The sequence below is a fragment of the Schistocerca cancellata genome, chromosome 3, assembly GCF_023864275.1.
Source record: "Schistocerca cancellata isolate TAMUIC-IGC-003103 chromosome 3, iqSchCanc2.1, whole genome shotgun sequence".
NCBI lineage: Eukaryota > Metazoa > Arthropoda > Insecta > Orthoptera > Acrididae > Schistocerca > Schistocerca cancellata.
Window position 1 is genome coordinate 900,240,616 of NC_064628.1, and position 18,856 is coordinate 900,259,471.

At 40.3% G+C, this 18,856-nt stretch overlaps 1 protein-coding gene across 1 annotated transcript in view; it reads right to left on the reverse strand.

Moving 5' to 3' along the window:
* Nucleotides 1-10,333: 10,333 nt before the first annotated feature.
* Nucleotides 10,334-18,856, reverse strand: part of LOC126175974 (WW domain-binding protein 11) — a 119,203-nt gene continuing 110,680 nt past the window's right edge. Inside the window, exons 8-9 of the mRNA XM_049923074.1 lie at nucleotides 15,002-15,099; nucleotides 10,334-10,715 (exon numbers count right to left, since the gene is read on the reverse strand). Of these exons, the coding sequence (XP_049779031.1) occupies nucleotides 10,609-10,715; nucleotides 15,002-15,099 (205 nt within the window). The 3' untranslated portion in view covers nucleotides 10,334-10,608. The remainder of the gene's footprint in view (nucleotides 10,716-15,001; nucleotides 15,100-18,856) is intronic.

Here is an 18,856-nt window from a genome sequence, read left to right on the forward strand (position 1 = left end):
GGTACACAACTCACAGTAGTGCTCCCAGCAAATCCATTTTCAGCAGCTTCTTACTGCTTGACAGTGGTCCGGGTGGTTTTCATATGCTATAGTGGGACTACATTATTCCTGGTGCAATATTTTACTCGTCAGTAAGCAAATAACTTTATACTAAGCTTGCAGATCCTCTTTTAATTTATGAGCCTGATATCCTATAACTATGACCAGTAACTTTTTGGAACTAAAGTGATTTACAATGAAAACAGAAAGCTTGGTACAGGTTTTCTGTTCCTCTGACACGTTTTACAGGTTATGGTCACTAAGAAAATTTGACATTAATGTTAATTTATGACAAATTTAGACAGTATACACTCCTATTGAAAGAGACAGGTAATGTGACACAATATGTTACTTATTTACAGTAACTGTAAATCACAGAAACTGCTTTACTATGAAACAATGTACGAGGGTGGTTTGAAAAGTTCTTGGAGTCACCACGAGAGGTCAGCATTAGCGAGTTGTTCATGTGATATGCATTGGACTGCTGCCTGTAAACATGTGCTACGTCAGTGCTCTTGGAAGAGAGCTGTGGCGGTGCCATGGATCTGTTGTTGTTCCCACATAGTGATTTGCAAAAGTGGAAAAAATCGAGATTCGAGCAGTGATTAAGTACTTCATAAAGAAAGATATGAAAGCAAAGTCATTCATACTGATTCTTATTTACATTTGGTCGGGAGAGCGTAGATGATGTTCCGCGCACTGGTCGGCCAACGTGTGTCGCTACTCCAGAAATCATTGCAAAATGCACAAAATGGTCATCGGGAATAGCCGATTGAAAGTGCTTGAAATTGCTCACACTTGCCAGATGTCATCTGAAAGGGTATATCATATTTTAACTGAAGAATTACAAATGAAAAAAATAAGACAGTGCACACCTGCACACACGTGCCGTTGCCATGGCAAAATTACATGAACTAAGGTATGAATTGTTGCCACACCCGCCTTTTTCACGTGATATGGCTCCGTCAGACTTCCATCTCTTCCCAAAACTGAAAATTTTTCTTGGCAGACGAAGAGTTGATAACTGGAGTTGAAAACTATTCTGCAGGCCTGGAGGAAAGTCATTTTCGAGATGGGATGAAGGCACAGGAAAATCGTTGGACCAAGTGCATTAATCTACAAGGAGGCTACATTGAAACATAAAAAAAGTTTGTGATGTAAGTACTTTTTTTCTATTCCGTTCCAAGACCTTTTCAAACCACCCATGTATACAAAACACTAGTAATTTGTGAAAATCTTGGCAATTGTCTGAAACTTCTAAAAAATGTACCCCTTTTTCATGCATGCTCATAATGAAATTAGGGAAATGTTGGGAGTGGGATACTGTGGCCAGAGTTTCTGAAAAGCACAGCTAAGTTTATAGTTGAGTGTATAATATTACACAATATATCACATTACTGAAAAGCACAGCTTATGTTTTTACCATTGATGATTCAGTGAAACATCATGTCACCCGCATGAGTTTTGTTAAAATTGGCACAAAAAATGCATTTAATTTTATGTCAAGTCTTTGTACCTAAGTATGATTTTATGTGACACATTTGATTTTACTGGAAGGCAAGGAAAATACAAGGAGTTGGCTTGTACACCTGAGTACAAGTAAATAAATCAGCGAATTGCATAGATTTTGTAACTCGGCTGATTTTGCATTCCCCGTTACATCAGCGTGCCAAAGCTGAACACTGCAGCTTCTTAGTATCTCATAAAAATGACTTGAAATGTAGAGCATAACAAATACACATCCGCATTGGATGGCTGACTTGAATAGGTGGCGTATAATTTGGTGGGGCTACAACAATCCATGTTGAGTTGGAAGTGTACAGCGGTAGTGCACCATCATATGACAAAGTGATTAGGTGATTCATAGCCGAAGTAGTCTGCACAACGGAGCACCTCTCTGTGCAAAACATGAATCACAGGAGAAGTGTGGACCGACCCCACTGCTCAAAGGCCAGGTGACCTGTCGGCCTATGAGAAGTGGGGTCGATCCCCACCTCTCCTGCAATTCCAGATTTTTCACAGAGTGATGGGCTGTCACCAGGTTCTCAGGTCAGTTTTAATGCTCTTCAGGGGTACGAGATAGAATCTTAAAGTGTGTTCACTTCAGAAGAGTGGGTGTAGTCCATACTAAATCTCTCAAACTTTAACCCATCTTATTCTGTAAAAATATGTATCCCCTGTGCTTTTTCCTGAGACGTGCCTTGCGGAGCTGTTACAGTTCGTGCATTAATTGGGACTGTTACAGTTCGCGCATTAATTGATATCTGTACCATGAGCAGGTGTCATTTACAACTGTACACTGGCCTCACTCCTGCATACGACTGCCTCACCTCGCTGCACATCCCACCACAGCCCCTGCCGCCTCATGAGTCTGTGAGGCAAGATTTATAAGCCTAGACATGCCAAAATGAAAGGAAAGAATAAACAAGCCCCCTGTTAACTATTGTGATTCCAACTTAGTCAGATGAAATAATTATTGTAAAATTATCCCTCAGAAAAACAACACACAATTATCCTCCCTTATCCCATAGGACCTTCGCTAAAAGCATTGCCTGCTCAAAGGAGCACTTGGTCAATCACAACTTTTATCAACAATAATCAGCAATCCTGTGGAGGGGGAAGGAGGTGCAGGCAGCCAGCCACCTGCTTGTAGGGCACCGGGGCAATTTTTTAAAATATTTTATTTGACTCTTGAGTTGTTTTGTTGAGTTTACTGTCTATGGAGAAGCTGCTCCCACGGCCTGACCATTGTTCCAGCTACTGATGCCAATCTACGGTGGCTTTGTTTTCATCGAAAGACAAGAATAAAAATATGGTGAAGCAAAACTAATACAGCTGACAAATGTCTTCTAGCAGACATAACTACTTTTACCAGTGTGTAGTGCAGTAGAAACCATATCAGTTAGGGGGATCAGACTAATTCTCACTAAATTGAAGGTTAGCACTTCCTTCCACCGACACCTTCAACCATTAATTAGAAAGTTATTTCTTCATCAGCTTTATCTCCTTTCACCATTAGCTACAGATATTACTAAAATTAAGAGTATTTGCACACTTTGAAAAGTGTTAGGAAAAATGCCAATAAAAATTTGTGTTGTGATGTATAAGGTAATGCATTTTGTGTTGAAGAAGAAGAATGGCTCTAAGATGAAAACTGCATCATGTAATTTCTTCCCATTGATATCACATTCATCACCACAACCACTTATCATAGTTTCAAGAGTCTGAATATGGCCTTTTGCTTTCACTATACCATATCTACAGATCATGCATATAACGTAGAAACAAAGCTCTTACTGTGACTGTCCTTAAGCTTGAATCTTTTAGTCAGCAGATAGATGTGCCAGCAATAAAGTAGAGGAAAGTTACCTTAAAAGAGCATTCAGCTACGCTTTTATCAGTGTGTTCATTTCTAGACTCGTAGGTAAACTGCTTCTTCACAAATAATGTTATCTGCTTTTTCAAATTGTGGCTGAGGTCCAAGTGTGCGAGCAAGCACTTTTGCATTCGTTACCACACTATTAAAGCTCTCTTCTAATCTCCACTTCTTTCAACTAGACCAGAGGTTCCCAAACTTTTGTTTGTCACGCCGCCCTTCTGCCGAAAAGAAAACTTCTGTGCACCCCCCCCCCCCCCCCCCCCAAAAAAAAATAGAGATTTTTATTAATTATCAAGAAACTATTGAAAAATTTGTGATGGTGATGTCATGTAACATGGTGGGCTGCTAATGTATTGAGTCGCAGTTATCACGTCATCAGTCTAGTCTAGTGATTATAAGCCACTCCTAAAGTAAAGAAAGTCCTTGGTAAACAAGGAAAAATATTTGCGACCTTTGCAGATTAGTGGATACGGGCCATTATTTTAAGTTTAGTGTAGCTTACTATTTTCACTCATCATCAAAAATAGTTGCTCAGTCACGGTGTTAACGAACATCACTGATTTGTACGCCTATAGCGCTCCCCATTGTCATTGCGCATAGGTTGGCATTTATGTCAACAACAACAGTTACCAAATGGCGACAAACGCCCAGTTCTCAGAACCAGTTAAAAAATAAAAAATAAGTTTTACGAAATAATTTTGCAGACTACACAGAACTTTAAAAAATATGAATAAAACAACTTTCTTACCTTGATTACATTCCCTTGCTGCACACCATTTCTTCACCAGTATACGATTTTAGGACTACTCTTCGCTTGCCATATCTAGGATAAACTTTCGCTGTGTTTTCATCCAGAAGAAATACTATTGTTAGTTGAAATAACATACCACACGTAACATCAGAATCCATAAGGATCACACGCAGTATTTATATTTAAATCAGATTCACTGTGTTTATTTTATATTGTTTCTTCCAAATAGTTTTTTATAATTTTACAGTATTACCTACATGTAAGGATAGTAGGAGAAAAATAACAAGTTCTCTTACAATGTGACGTATTTATTATAAAAATATTATTTCCACACACACATGGCAAGAAACAAACAAATAAATCAATGTGAAGGATGAGCTTGCATATTTTTTACAAGATTTTGAACTTTTGGCTGAATAGTAGAAACTACGCAACGTAAATCATTGGCAATACTGTTTACTTCTAAGCTAATTTTTTATCGCCACTACCGCTGAAAATGCTCTTTCGCACAAATAAGTGCTTGAAAATGGTAAATACAGTTTTAGTGCTTGTTCTGCTGTGCTGGGATACACCTTGAGATATTTCACCCAAAATAAAGGCTTATCCATCTTCTCAAAGTCATACTTCACTGCAGAATCATTTTTAATTTCTAAGGCTTCCTCTTGTAGTCTGTCTGGCAACACATCCATGTCAACGTGAAATGGATCCGTCGCTAACCTATAATAAATTTTATCATCACAACTGTTAGGGAAGTATCATTCGAATTCATCAATGAGGTGTTGCAAATGGTTCGATATTTTACTCTTAGTATCAGTATCCTTAAAATTGTTGTCAAATCGGGCTTCTTCCAGGATTCCAAACAATCTGGGAAAGCAGGAATAATTGCAGGCTAAAATTTTACGTTTCCATAGTTGCAACTTATCAGTAAACGCTTTGATGGCATCCCGATGAAAAATAATGTTTGACTCTCCACCTTGTAATTTCAAATTCAATGTGTTTAAAGATTCGAAAATATCTGAGAGATAAGCCAATGCAACATGAACACTGGGCTTTCTAAATTCCACATACAATTCAGTTTGTTTGTTTTTTTCCAAAAACTGCATCACTTCGTCTCGAAGTTCAAATAATCTTCCTAACATATTTCCTTTTGAAAGCCAGCGTACTTCAGTATGAAATAAAAGTGTTTTATACTCTGCTCCCAAGTTTTCATAAAGAGCCGTAAACCTGGAATTTAATGCACTCTTTTTAATATGATTCACGATTTTGATGCACAATTTCAAGACATCATTGAGTTCCTTTGGAAGTGTCTTAGCTGCCAATGCTTGACGGTGTATTACACAGTGGATAGCAGTGACACTAGGGTTTTTTTCTCTGACCATCTGCACGAATCCTGAGCGACATCCAAGCATTGATGGGGTGCCGTCTGTGCATACACCTATCAGTTTCTGCCATGATAACTCATTTTTAAAAAAGAATTCAGAGACAGCTGCCATTATATGAATTGCTTTTGAAGTTGTCTTTAACTCTGTAGAAAACAGCAACTCTTCTTTAATTGCTTCATTTTCTATATAGCGAACGAAAGCTAGCAGATGGCAACAATTTGCAACATCGGTACTCTCGTCTAACTGTATTGCGAAAAACTGCGATTGTTTAACGGCCATAACTAATTGATTTTGTATGTCTTCGGCCATATCATCAATCCAACGTTTCACAGTATTGTCAGAAAGCGGTATTTGTGAAAGTTTTTATTTACTTTCTGACCCAAGAACAATATCAGCAGCTTTCAACAAACAGGGTTTGCCTAGTGTCTCTCTGATAATATGACTTTTCTTGGTCCTTGAAATAAGTAGCGTAACTCATACGAGGCTTCCAGTACCTTTTCTGGTGTCTGAGTGAAGGATCCAGCAGTGTCCAACTTCATCTGTTTCAAATTATCACATTTTGCAGCAAAAAATTCCTTCGGCTTCTCTTTCAATGCACCAGGCTTTGCCCACAAATGGCGTTCCAGACAAGAAGGTCTCATGGAATCATTGCTTAATACCTCACAGCAAATAACACATTGCGGCTGGCCAACACCATTTTTTTGTATAGAAGCAGAACCGTATTTGATGTAATCATCATTATATTTATGTTTTTTCATAACACTCATGGTGAAGTAAAAAGAAAACAAGAAGTTAACAGTATATTTTCGCACTAACACTGATTTTACTGAGGCACAACTGTGAAAGATTCAACGTGATTTCAGCAAAATCCAATACATCAGATGTGTCAACAACTGCAAAGCAACCAACTGAAATAAAGGAAAGCTACTGTCATCTGTTGGCACCTCAGATGGCTGCCTGTGAGGAGTGGGGCGAGGAACGGGGAAGCCCAGTCGCAGTGCAGGTAGTCAGTGCACTGTCTGCCTGCGACCTGGTGGCCGAGCAGGGCTCTTGCTGGGATAAATGGGCTTTTCCCGGATTAGGGCAGAAACAGCCCACAGGCCACCCTAAGAATTTGCTACCTGTTCTGCGGTGCTGTTCTGAGCAGTGCAGCCTGGGGTTTTATGCGAAAATCGTTTTTGTGCCCCTATCTTTCGTTACTTATAAACAAAATGTTATAAGTTTTGAGATAACAGCAATGAATTGGTTGTCAAATTTCACAGTAATTAAGTAAGGTCATGGATACACCTCACACATCGCTGGAAACTGTGCACAGTGCCAAGCAGTTATCTCTGTACTCGTACCAAACGAAGCCATTGTCGCAGCAAAGAACGAACACTAATTTCAAACGAAATTATGCTGTATTTCAAAAATGCAGAAGAAAAATAACTGTTTTGTCAGATAAGTAATCCGAATGAAAGAGCTGTAGTACTGACCGTTCGGGGGAGGGGGGGGGGGGAATTAGCCTCACTAATGGACTTCATTGTCTACCTAGCTGGGTTATGTTTCACTGTTAGCACTCACGACAATGTTTCCAGAATGGCGAGAAGTACTCTGCTTAGAATAAACACTTGTACTAGTTTCACATTCACGTCGTACACATTTTTCTGGTAACAAAGGACATAACCCTGGCGTCCAAATTACGAACTCGCCAGTTCATTTGAAGCGTATAAAGTCTGTTAAAGTCACTGTAATCGCATCACATGGGCATCCGCGGGTTGACAGGGTAATAAAACGGCATTTTTGCAGTTATGCAGTATAAGTGATTATTACTCTGATGGACATAGCCTACTACGGCTAAAAGTTATAACATGATTATGTTCAGTTCATGTGTACAAATGTACGGAATAGTTAATACCTGACTTTTCTGTTTTTAATTGTCAAGTAAGTTGTTTGCAAATCTGATATATTAGAATTAATGCATATCGCCTTCGTAATTTTGAGAATTTCTGTGTGCGACATTATAAACGTGACACTCTAAACGTGACTTCAAAAGCTGTATGTTCTAGGATAAGTTATTGGGATAGGATTGCGGGAAGTGGGAGGCCAAACGATTGCATTTAGCACCATAATCTATCATTAATACCTGCACATTCATTTTTATTAAAATATTGATATTAAAAAGAAATATTAGGTTTATACCGCTAACTCCACCCGCGCCCCCCTTGCAACATCATCACGCTCCCCCAGGGGGGCGCGCACACCAGTTTGGGAACCTCTGAACTAGACGCACAGCATTCTGTAAGTTTACTGTAATTCTCTGGAGAACTTTTCTCACCTGCTTTATCCTTTGAATGATTTCACACCAGACCACTGTTTCCATGTCAGCCTTCCATCTATGTATATACCCAAAAATGTACATACCAAACAGGTTATTGTACAGACAATATTCACAGAAGATTGTTCATTTGGTACACATGGTTTAAAGTTGACAACATATCAGGATATTCTTGTAAGAAGCAGTTCCATTTGTAAGTTATGGTGTATACATAGATTACAGGCTATGAGGGAAACAAGTTGATCTAGCGTGCAATAAAAAACCAACCAATTTATTAAGAATATTAGCCTTTCACTTAGGCACAAATGTTTGTGTAGTTTGACTCTGCTTTATAAGGTACAGATTTTTGTTGAGAAAACTAAAATTAGTAGGAACCAGAACAGCCGGCCTGTGCTTGCCTTCTGGAGGCGAAATTTCAGTACTGCCAACAGAAACATTCAAAAGTAGTAAAAGCTATTATGTAATTCCTTCCTTAAAGAGGAAAAGAGAGGCAAGTCACTCTCACCCAGGCTGAGAGGGCTCAAATGTTTATGAATATGAGGGAGACAAGCATGAAGGAGAAAGCATCAGAGAGGAGGAGGTCATTACATTTGTAAGAATTGTGTCATCTGAATTCCAGGAATAATAGGAAGACTTAGTGTGAATAAAATTGGATCACGAGGAAGAGAAATCAGAATTGGGATGATTACTGAAATTCTAATGTCTGTAGTAAAGAAACACTTAACACATATATTTCAAACCATTATATTAGTAGATGACGTGAAATAAATTCATAACCACAATACCAGGCACAGATTAGATCATCACATGATTTGCAGAAGTCTGCCACTAACAACAAATGATCTTTATATTAGAGGAACAAAGTCACATAATCATTATCAAATTAACCGAAATATTGACTGGTGACATTTTTACGAAGTTGCTCAATCATATCCTGAAATGCTCCTATATGATGGAAATGGCATTAAAAAAAAATCTTAAGCATCAACTTTGTGTTAGCCACAAATTTAGTGGTAAATAGCATTGCACTGTATAAATGTTCTGAAGTGTAAAATTACATGTCACAAGCACAAATTAATAACATGGATTAGGCGCATGAAAAATCCAAAATGATTGTCACATGGGAGACATACAAGTGAATAAACAAATTGGAACTGGGGGGGGGGGGGGGGGAGCTGGCATGTATAAAAACACTGCAAATTATATGTGGGGTGGGTTTATAGGAAGTAACAGTTCATCTCCAAGAATGCAAAAGTCCTGCCTTAATTTTTAGCCGAGGATATACTTGTCATCAGTTCCTGTAGAACTTTAAAACATTTTACAGTTCATTTCTCAGCTTAACTGATTTTTGATTATATGGTTACAAGTCTGCTACTGTGAACCATGTGTGTTATGCTGGTCAGGGTATTACTTTAATTACATTTTCCAATTTATATTGGACAAGTCACCATCACATTTAGTGACTGAGAAATATGGAAAAACCACCCTCAAAAATAGCAAGTTCTCTGTTTCAATTCACTAGTGGAGATGCTGAGTTGCAGAAAGGCACAACAAGAAAACTGTCACACAATTTGTCAAGGCCTTTGTCAAAATTGGACAACACAGACACTCACACAAACTCAACTCTCACACACATGACCACAGTCTGGCAGCTGGAGCCAGAGTCTTGTGTGTGTGAGTTGCATTTGCTTGAGTGTGTGTATGTTGTCTAATTTTGACAAAGATTTTGTTGGTCGAAAGCTAATTGTGTAACAGTCTTCTTGTTGTGCCTTTCTGCAACTCATCCTCTCCGCTATATGGTGGGTAGCAACTATACTGGATTTTCCAATTCTTTCAATTCTCTTAGTACTTTTCTTCTCAATTTTTCACTAATGTTTTGTACACAGTTAACTAAACTTCAAGACCTCTTTGTTTTACCGTTCATTAAACGTGTGTTTTAGGCAGAAGGGCTATGTTGTATACTTTTATTCCTGCTGTGAAACTTACTGCCTTTCCTCCACTGCTTTTTTCACATACAGAGAAGTAAGCTCGTATACATATATTGTCAATTTAATAAGCTGTCTACTTTTAATTTAATAAGGTGAGCAGGACCTATCAGAGACTTTTAAAATATATTATAAATTTTTTTCCCGCAAGCCAAGCAGTTGGTAAACTGATGTAAGGCTTAAGGAATTGCATACAATCACTTCTACAACAATTTGAGTATTGTAACATATAGTTTTGTTTTCAAGAAACTTCAGTATGATTTATGATGATGTACAATATGATGGATCTGCTCCAAGCACAAGGAACCCTTTGATAAAATAATTATGATTATTAATTATAAAGACTGCAAAGTGAAGTGTGCTCACAGTTTCAAAACTCAAAGTGATTTCTCAAAAGTTTTGACTAATGTGAAGATTCATTTCTGTACCAAATTCTTTCGCCTCTGTCTGTCTGAAGTTATTTTGAAATTCCAACAAATATTAACAAGTCTGAAACACAATTAGTTTAATATTTTTTGGTTTAACATCAGTTTCCATAAACATGAGCTGTAGTGACAGTGATACTGTACATAGTGTCTATTGCAATTTCATTACTTGCATTAGTTTGCTGATAGATAGTGACAAAAACAAACTTGTACATGTTTGACAGTCTATTAGTTTATGACATTAACGCTTACTTAAATGCTCTCCCACATTCAAGCAATTGCATTCACCAAGTGTTTGTTTCATAACTATCAAACAATAAAGACACACATTCACAGAAGGCCTTCCATCTCACGCATGAACTGCATGTAGGCATCATCTTTTGTCTGCTGGCCTGTTGCCGGATTTGGTTTCGGAACTATAGCTTCTGCCCTTGGTTCTGGAAAAGAAAAAGGAAGCCCAGATTGAAATGTTTGTTAACAATTGTTAGACACATTATAACTTGAAGTTAACCAACAGCGTATTTCCATTTGGAATATACCTTTCTATTGAATGACAAGTACAGATATTCCTGGCAATAATGGAACATTGCATGCAGCATCACAACAGCATTTGTTGAAACAGTTAAATGTGTACATTAAAGAATAACACACACAGCTTAAAGTAACAATAGATAATAGAGAAAAATTGTGATAAATGTGGTGCCATTCACATTGTAACAACTTGAGATGCAATGCCACTGGTGAAACTCCGTTAAGGGCAGTTTTTGCACAAGAAACAATAAAGTGTCTATCACTGGTTTTAATAGTTAATGTGGCAATAAGACACGTTGTTGTTGTTGTTGTTGTTGTGGTCTTCAGTCCAGCTCTCCATGCTACTCTATACTGTGCAAGCTCATTCATCTCCCAGTACCTACTGCAACCTACACCCTTCTGAACCTGCTTAGTGTATTCATCTCTTGGTCTCCCTCTATGATTTTTACCCTCCATGCTGCCCTCCAGTACTAAATTGGTGATACCTTGATGCCTCAGAACATGTCCTACCAACCGATCCCTTCTTCTAGTCAAGTTGTGCCAGAAATTTCTCTTCTCGCCAATTCTATTCAGTACCTCCTCATTAGTTATGTGACCTACCCATCTAATCTTGAGCCCTGACATTTAAATCTATACTCAATATTAACAAATTTCTCTTCTTCAGAAACACTTTCCTTGCCATTGCCAGTCTACATTTTATATCCTCTCTACTTCGACCATCATCAGTTATTTTGCTCCCGTGTCTCATTTCCTGTTCATATTCCCTCAGCATCACCCAACTTAATTAGTTACATTCTATTATCCTCATTTTGCTTTTGTTGATGTTCATCTTATATGCTCCTTTCAAGACACTGTTCATTCCTTTCAGCTGCTTTTCCAGGTCCTTTGCTCTCTCTGACAGGATTACAATGTCATCGGCGAACCTCAAAGTTTTTATTTCTTCTCCATCGTTGATTTTAATACCTACTCTGAATTTTTCTTTTGTATCCTTTACTGCTTGCTCAATATACAGATCGAATAATATCGGGGATAGGCTACAACCCTGTCTCGCTCCCTTCCCAACCACTGCTTCCCTTTCATGTCCCTCGACTCTTATAACTGCCATCTGGTTTCTGTACAAATTGTAAATAGCCTTTTGCTCCCTGTATTTTACCCCTGCCACCTGCAGAATTTGAAAGAGAGTATTCTAGTCAACATTGTCAAAAGCTTTCTCTAAGTCTACAAATGCTAGAGACGTAGGTTTGCCTTTTCTTAATGTATCTTCTAAGGTAAGTCGTAGGGTCAGTATTGCCTCGCGTGTTCCAATATTTCTACGGAATCCAAACTGATCTTCCCCGAGGTTGGCTTCTACCAGTTTCTCCATTCGTCTGTAAAGAATTCGTGTTTAGTATTTTGCAGCCGTGACTTATTAAATTGATAGTTTGGTATTTTCACATCTGTCAACACCTGCTTTCTTTGGGATTGGAATTATTATATTCTCCTTGAAGTCTGAGGGTACTTCGCCTATCTCCCAAACCTTGCTCACCAGATGGTAGCGTTTTGTCTGGGCTGGCTCTCCCAAGGCTGTCAGTAGTCCTAATGGAATGTTGTCTACTCCCGGGGCCTTGTTTCGACTCAGGTCTTTCAGTGTTCTGTCAAACTCTTCACGCAGTATCGTATCTCCCATTTCATCTTCATCTAAAACCTCTGCCATTTCCATAATATTGTCCTCAAGTACATTGCCCTTGCCACAGACCCTCTATATACTACTTCCACCTTTCTGCTTTCCCTCCTTTGCTTAGAACTGGGTTTCCATCTGAGCTCTTGATATTCATACAAGTGGTTCTCTTTTCTCCAAAGGTCTCTTTAATTTTGCTGTAGGCAGTATCTATCTTACTCCTAATGAGTTTTGCCTCTATATCCTTACATTTGTCATCTAGCCATCCCTGCTTAGCCATTTTGCACTTCCTGTCGATCTCATTTTTGAGACGTTTGTATTCCTTTTTGAATGCTTCATTTACTGCATTTTTATATTTTCTCCTTTTATCAATTAAATTCAATATATCTTCTATTACCCAAGGATTTCTACTAGCCCTCGTCTTTTTACCTACTTGATCCTCTGCTGCCTTCGCTATTTCGTCCCTCAAAGCTACCCATTCTTCCTGTACTGTATTTCTTTCTCCCATAACTATCAATCATTCCCTTATGCTGTCCCTGAAACTCTGTACAACCTCTGGTTCTGTCAGTTTATCCAGGTCCCATCTCCTTAAATTCCTACTTTTTTTTGCAGTTTCTTCAGTTTTAATCTAAGTTCAGAACCATAAAAATGTGGTCAGAGTCCACACTTACCCCTGGAAATGTCTTACAGTTTAAAACCTGGTTCCTAAATCTCTGTCTTACCATTATATAATCTATCTGAAACCAGATCTTTTCCATGTATACAACCTTCTTTCATGATTCTTGAACCAAGTGTTAGCTATGATTAAGTTATGCTCTGTGCACAATTTTACCAGGCGTCTTCCTCTTTCACTTCTTATCTCCATTCCATATTCACCTACTTCATTTCCTTCTCTTCCTTTTCCTGCTATCGAATTCCAGTCACCCATGACAAATTTTTGTCTCCCTTCACTATCTGAATAATTTCTTTCATCTCATCTTGTATTTTATCAATGTCTTCATCATCGGTGGAGCTAGTTGGCATATAAACTTGTACTACTGTGGTAGGTGTGGGCTTCATCTATCTTGGCCACAATAATGCGTTCACTATGCTGTTTGTAGTAGCTTACCTGCATTCCTATTTTTTTCATTCATTACTAAACCTACTCCTGCATTACCCCTATTTGATTTTGTATTGATAATCCTGTATTCACCTGACCAGAAGTCTTGTTCCTCCTGCCACCGAACTTCACTAATTCCCACTATATCTAACTTTAACCTATCCATTTCCCTTTTTAAATTTTCTAAACTACCTGCCCGATTAAGGGATCTGTCATTCCATGCTCGGATTGGTAGAACGCCAGTTTTCTTTCTCCTGATAACGACGTCCTGAGTAGTCCCTGCCCAGAAATCCGAAGGGGGGACTATTTTATCTCCGGAAAAATTAAACTGTAGTTTCCCTGCGCTTTCAGCCGTTCGCAGTACCAGCACAGCAAGGCCGTTTTGGTTAGTGTTACAAGGCCAGATCAGTCAGTCATCCAGACTGTTGCCCCTCTTCAGGAACCACACGTTTGTCTGGCCTCTCAACAGGTACCCCTCCATTCTGGTTGCACCTATGGTACGGCTATCTGTGTTGCTGAGGCACGCAAGCCTCCCCACCAACGGCAAGGTCCATGGTTCATGGGGGGACGCAATAAGACATAGACGTCGTCATCACCACCACCACCACCACCACCATAAGTACAGTAAGACAGGTTGAATCAATGCTTTGTTAGTCAAAGGTTGTTAGTTTCAACCAAATTCATACAGAACTGGTGTCCACAGAAAACATTAGTTTATTTCTTGTTACAAATACAATGTTTTTCAAAGTGGAATTTTATGTGCAACATAGGAAGAATAGTCCCAAAGTAAACTATGATACTTGTTTCAATAATATGGCCTCCACAACTTATTACACCAGGGAACTTTTGTTTGTCAAATCTGCCTTGCTCAACGTGTCCAATCTCATAGTGCACTGTCTACCTGCAACCTCCATATTGTCAGAGTCACACTAGCAGAGTACTGTTTATTCTTTTTGTTTGGCTGTCCCTGTTAATTAACATATTGTTTAACTAAATTTCACATTACACTAATTTCGGACAGTTCCATCAAATGGTCAGATAAAAATCCATTGGAAAAAAAAAAATTGTGAAACAAATCAGCATTTTCTCTTGACACTGGGTGAAACGTGAGGAACAGCGTATTCCTGAAGATTACACTAACACTTTGTTTGGGTTTTACAATACTGAGTTGTCTAAATTAGAATAGATCTTGTACCCCCCAGTATTGGACAATACATTTCTTACAAAACTAATTTAACATACTCATATTTTTGTTGTGCATGTAAAAATGTTATTTACAGCATACTTTTTTGACAGGTCAAGAAAATTTCATAATGGAAAATGTGGAGATTATCTGCTTTTGAACAAGTGTTTACTTAACTAAAGTAAGCCACTGGATTATTAAAGTAAGGCCTGTTGGCTATGGTATTTGAGTCAATAAATTAAGTATAACAAACCTGACACAACTGATCCCTTGACTTCTTTCTTCTTTTTGTCTTCACGTTTAACTCTAAGAGCTGTCGGTAAGAATCTGGTTACATCAGCACTCAAGTTCCTAAAAGAAGGAAACACAGTTTTATTTAACAGTACAAAGAAGATCATTGTCATAAGGAAAGAAATTGACAGCAAATCATTAATGCACTTACAGAAAAGGACAAAGAAATTTGTACATGTTGATAGTAAAAGATATTGCACAAGCTGTTTCTTGTAATATGTGTATGTCTTTATCATTTGCAGGTGCACTACTAATATCAAACAACCCCCCCCCCCCCCCCCCCCCACACACACACAAGTCTAAACTTAACAGTGACAATTTAATTCCAACTTTTAGATCAAATTCTGAATGTCACTAATAATTTATAAAAGCTAAATTCTGTGTAAATGAGGATTAACACATGAGAAGGAAGAGTCTGATGCATGTGGACTACTAGAGTAATTAGCCAGACAGATTTCCTTTCAACCTAAGGGCAGTCAAAGAACGTGATTTAAGTTCTGGAGCTCCCCACAGTCGCAATATGGCAAGTGTATGAGGTGGAGCCTATAAAGATGATGTCAGTAGCAGCTATAGTTGAACTTTTCAAGCTGGCAATGATTCTCACAAAAGTCTCGCAGTCCCTATGACAGGTAAATTGCAGTTCAGAGCCCCTTTTAAAGCATACCACTGGACCTTTGGTAAATGCAGATGGATTCGCCTGTACAAGGTGCCCTTGTCTCCCATGCCTTGTCCCAGTCACTTTTGGCCAAGCCTCCAACCACAACAGTGAGATCTGTGGGAATGCATCACTCTCTCATGTCACTGTCATGCCCTTAATCAAGAGGACAGAGTAAGGAAGGGAGGGAGAGGGAGAGAGAGAGAGAGAGAGAGAGAGAGAGAGAGAGTCAAAGTGGGAGGGTGCATGGGATAGGTTTTACACCGGGGGGCGGTTACAAGGGTAGGAGCAGGGATCTGACTTCCTCAAAATGTATGTAGATCAACACCTTCAACCCATTACATGCAGTCTCCCATCCTTCATCAAAGACACCAACCACTTTCTCGAATGCCTGGAATCCTTACCCAATCCGTTACCCCTGGACACCATCCTTGTAACCATTGATGCCACTTCCTTATACACAAATATCCCGCACGTCCAGGGCCTCGCTGCGTGGAGCACTTCCTATCACGCCGATCACCTGCCACCCTACCTAAAACCTCTTTCCTCATTACCTTAGCCAGCTTCATCCTGACCCACAACTTCTTCAGTTTTGAAGGCCAGACATACCAACAATTAAAGGGAACAGCCATGGGTACCAGGATGGCCCCCTCGTACGCCAACCTATTCATGGGTCGCTTAGAGGAAGCCTTCTCGGTTACCCAGGCCTGCCAACCCAAAGTTTGGTACAGATTTATTGATGACATCTTCATGATCTGGATTCTCAGTGAAGAAGAACTCCAGAATTTCCTTTCCAACCTCAACTCCTTTGGTTCCATCAGATTCACCTGGTCCTACTCCAAATCCCATGCCACTTTCCTTGATGTTGACCTCCAGCTGTCCAATGGCCAGCTTCACACGTCTGTCCACATCAAACCCACCAACAAGCTCCATTATGACAGCTGCCACCCATTCCACATCAAACGGTCCCTTCCCTACAGCCTAGGTCTATCGTGGCAAACGAATCTGCTCCAGTCCGGAATCCTTGAACCATTACACCAACAACCTGACAACAGCTTTCGCATCCCGCAACTACCCTCCCGACCTGGTACAGAAGCAAATAACCAAAGCAACTTCCTCATCCTCTCAAACCCAGAACCTCCCACAGAAGAACCACAAAAGTGCCCCACTTGTGACAGGATACTTTCCGGGACTGGATCAGACTCTGAATGTGGCTCTCCAGCAGGGATATGACTTCCTCAAATCCTGCCCTGAAATGAGATCCATCCTGCATGAAATCCTCCCCACTCCACCAAGAGTGTCTTTCCACCATCCACCTAACCTTCGTAACCTCTTAGTTCATCCCTATGAAATCCCCAAACCACCTTCCCTACCCTCTGGCTCCTACCCTTGTAACCGTCCCCGGTGTAAAACCTGTCCGGGTTATCTGGATACTTCCCACTAACACCAACCTATCCGAACTCTGGAGATGGGAACTTGCTCTTCAATATATCCTCTCTTCCCGTTATCCACCAGGCCTCAATCTCCGCTAATTTCAAGTTGCCGCCACTCATACCTCACCTGTCATTCAACAACATCTTTGCCTCTGCACTTCCACCTAGACTGACATCTCTGCCCAAACTCTTTGCCTCTGTATATGTCTGCTTGTGTCTGTATATGTGTGGATGGATATGTGTGTGTGTGCGCGAGTGTATACCCGTCCTTTTTTCCCCCTAAGGTAAGTCTTTCCGCTCCTGGGATTGGAATGACTCCTTACCCTCTCTCTAAAACCCACATCCTTTCGTCTTTCCCTCCCCTTCCCTCTTTCCTGATGAAGCAACCGTTGGTTGCGAAAGCTTGAATTTTGTTTGTATGTTTGTGTTTCTATCAACATGCCATCGCTTTCGTTTGGTAAGTCACATCATCTTTGTGTGTGTGTGTGTGTGTCTACACACACAAAATTCTAGCTTTCGCAACCAACGGTTGCTTCGTCAGGAAAGAGGGAAGGAGAGGGAAAGACGAAAGGATTTGGGTTTTAAGGGAGAGGGTAAGGAGTCATTCCAATCCCGGGAGCGGAAAGACTTACACTCGCACACACACACACACATATCCATCCGCATATACACAGACACAAGCAGACATTTGTAAAGGCAAAGAGTTTGGGCAGAGATGTCAGTCGAGGCGGAAGTACAGAGGCAAAAAGACAGGTGAGGTATGAGCGGCGGCAAATTGAAATTAGAAATTAGCGGAGATTGAGGCCTGGCGGATAGTGAGAAGAGAAGATATACTGAAGGGCAAGTTCCCATCTCTGGAGTTCTGACAGGTTGGTGTTAGTGGGAAGTATTCAGATAACCCGGACAGTGTAACACTGTGCCAAGATGTGCTGGCTGTGCACCAAGGCATGTTTAGCCACAGGGTGATCAACATTACCAACAAACACTGTCTGCCTGTGTCCATTCATGCGAATGGACAGTTTGTTGCTGGTCATTCCCACATAGAAGGCTTCACAGTGTAGGCAGATCAGTTGGTAAATCACGTGGGTGCTTTCACACATGGCTCTGCCTTTGATCGTGTACGCCTTCCGGGTTACAGGACTGGAGTAGGTGGTGGTGGGAGGGTGCATGGGACAGGTTTTACACCGGGGGCGGTTACAAGGGTAGAAGCCAGAGGGTAGGGAAGGTGGTTTGGGGATTTCATAGGGATGAACTGTGGTTACGAAGGTTAGGTGGACGGCGGAAAGACACCCTTGGTGGAGTGGGGAGGATTTCATGAAGGATGGATCTCATTTTAGGGCAGGATTTGAGGAAGTCGTATCCCTGCTGGAGAGCCACATTCAGAGTCTGATCCAGTCCCGGAAAGTATCCTGTCACAAGTGGGGCACTTTTGTGGTTCTTCTGTGGGAGGTTCCGGGTTTGAGGAGATGAGGAAGTGGCTCTGGTTATTTGCTTCTGTACCAGGTCAGGAGGGTAGCTGCGGGATGCAAAAGCTGTTGTCAGGTTGTTGGTGTAATGGTTCAAGGATTCCGGACTGGAGCATATTCGTTTGCCACGAAGACCTAGGCTGTAGGGAAGGGACCGTTTGATGTAGAATGGGTGGCAGCTGTCATAATGGAGGTACTGTTGCTTGTTGGTGGGTTTGATGTGGACGGACGTGTGAAGCTGGCCATTGGACAGGTGGAGGTCA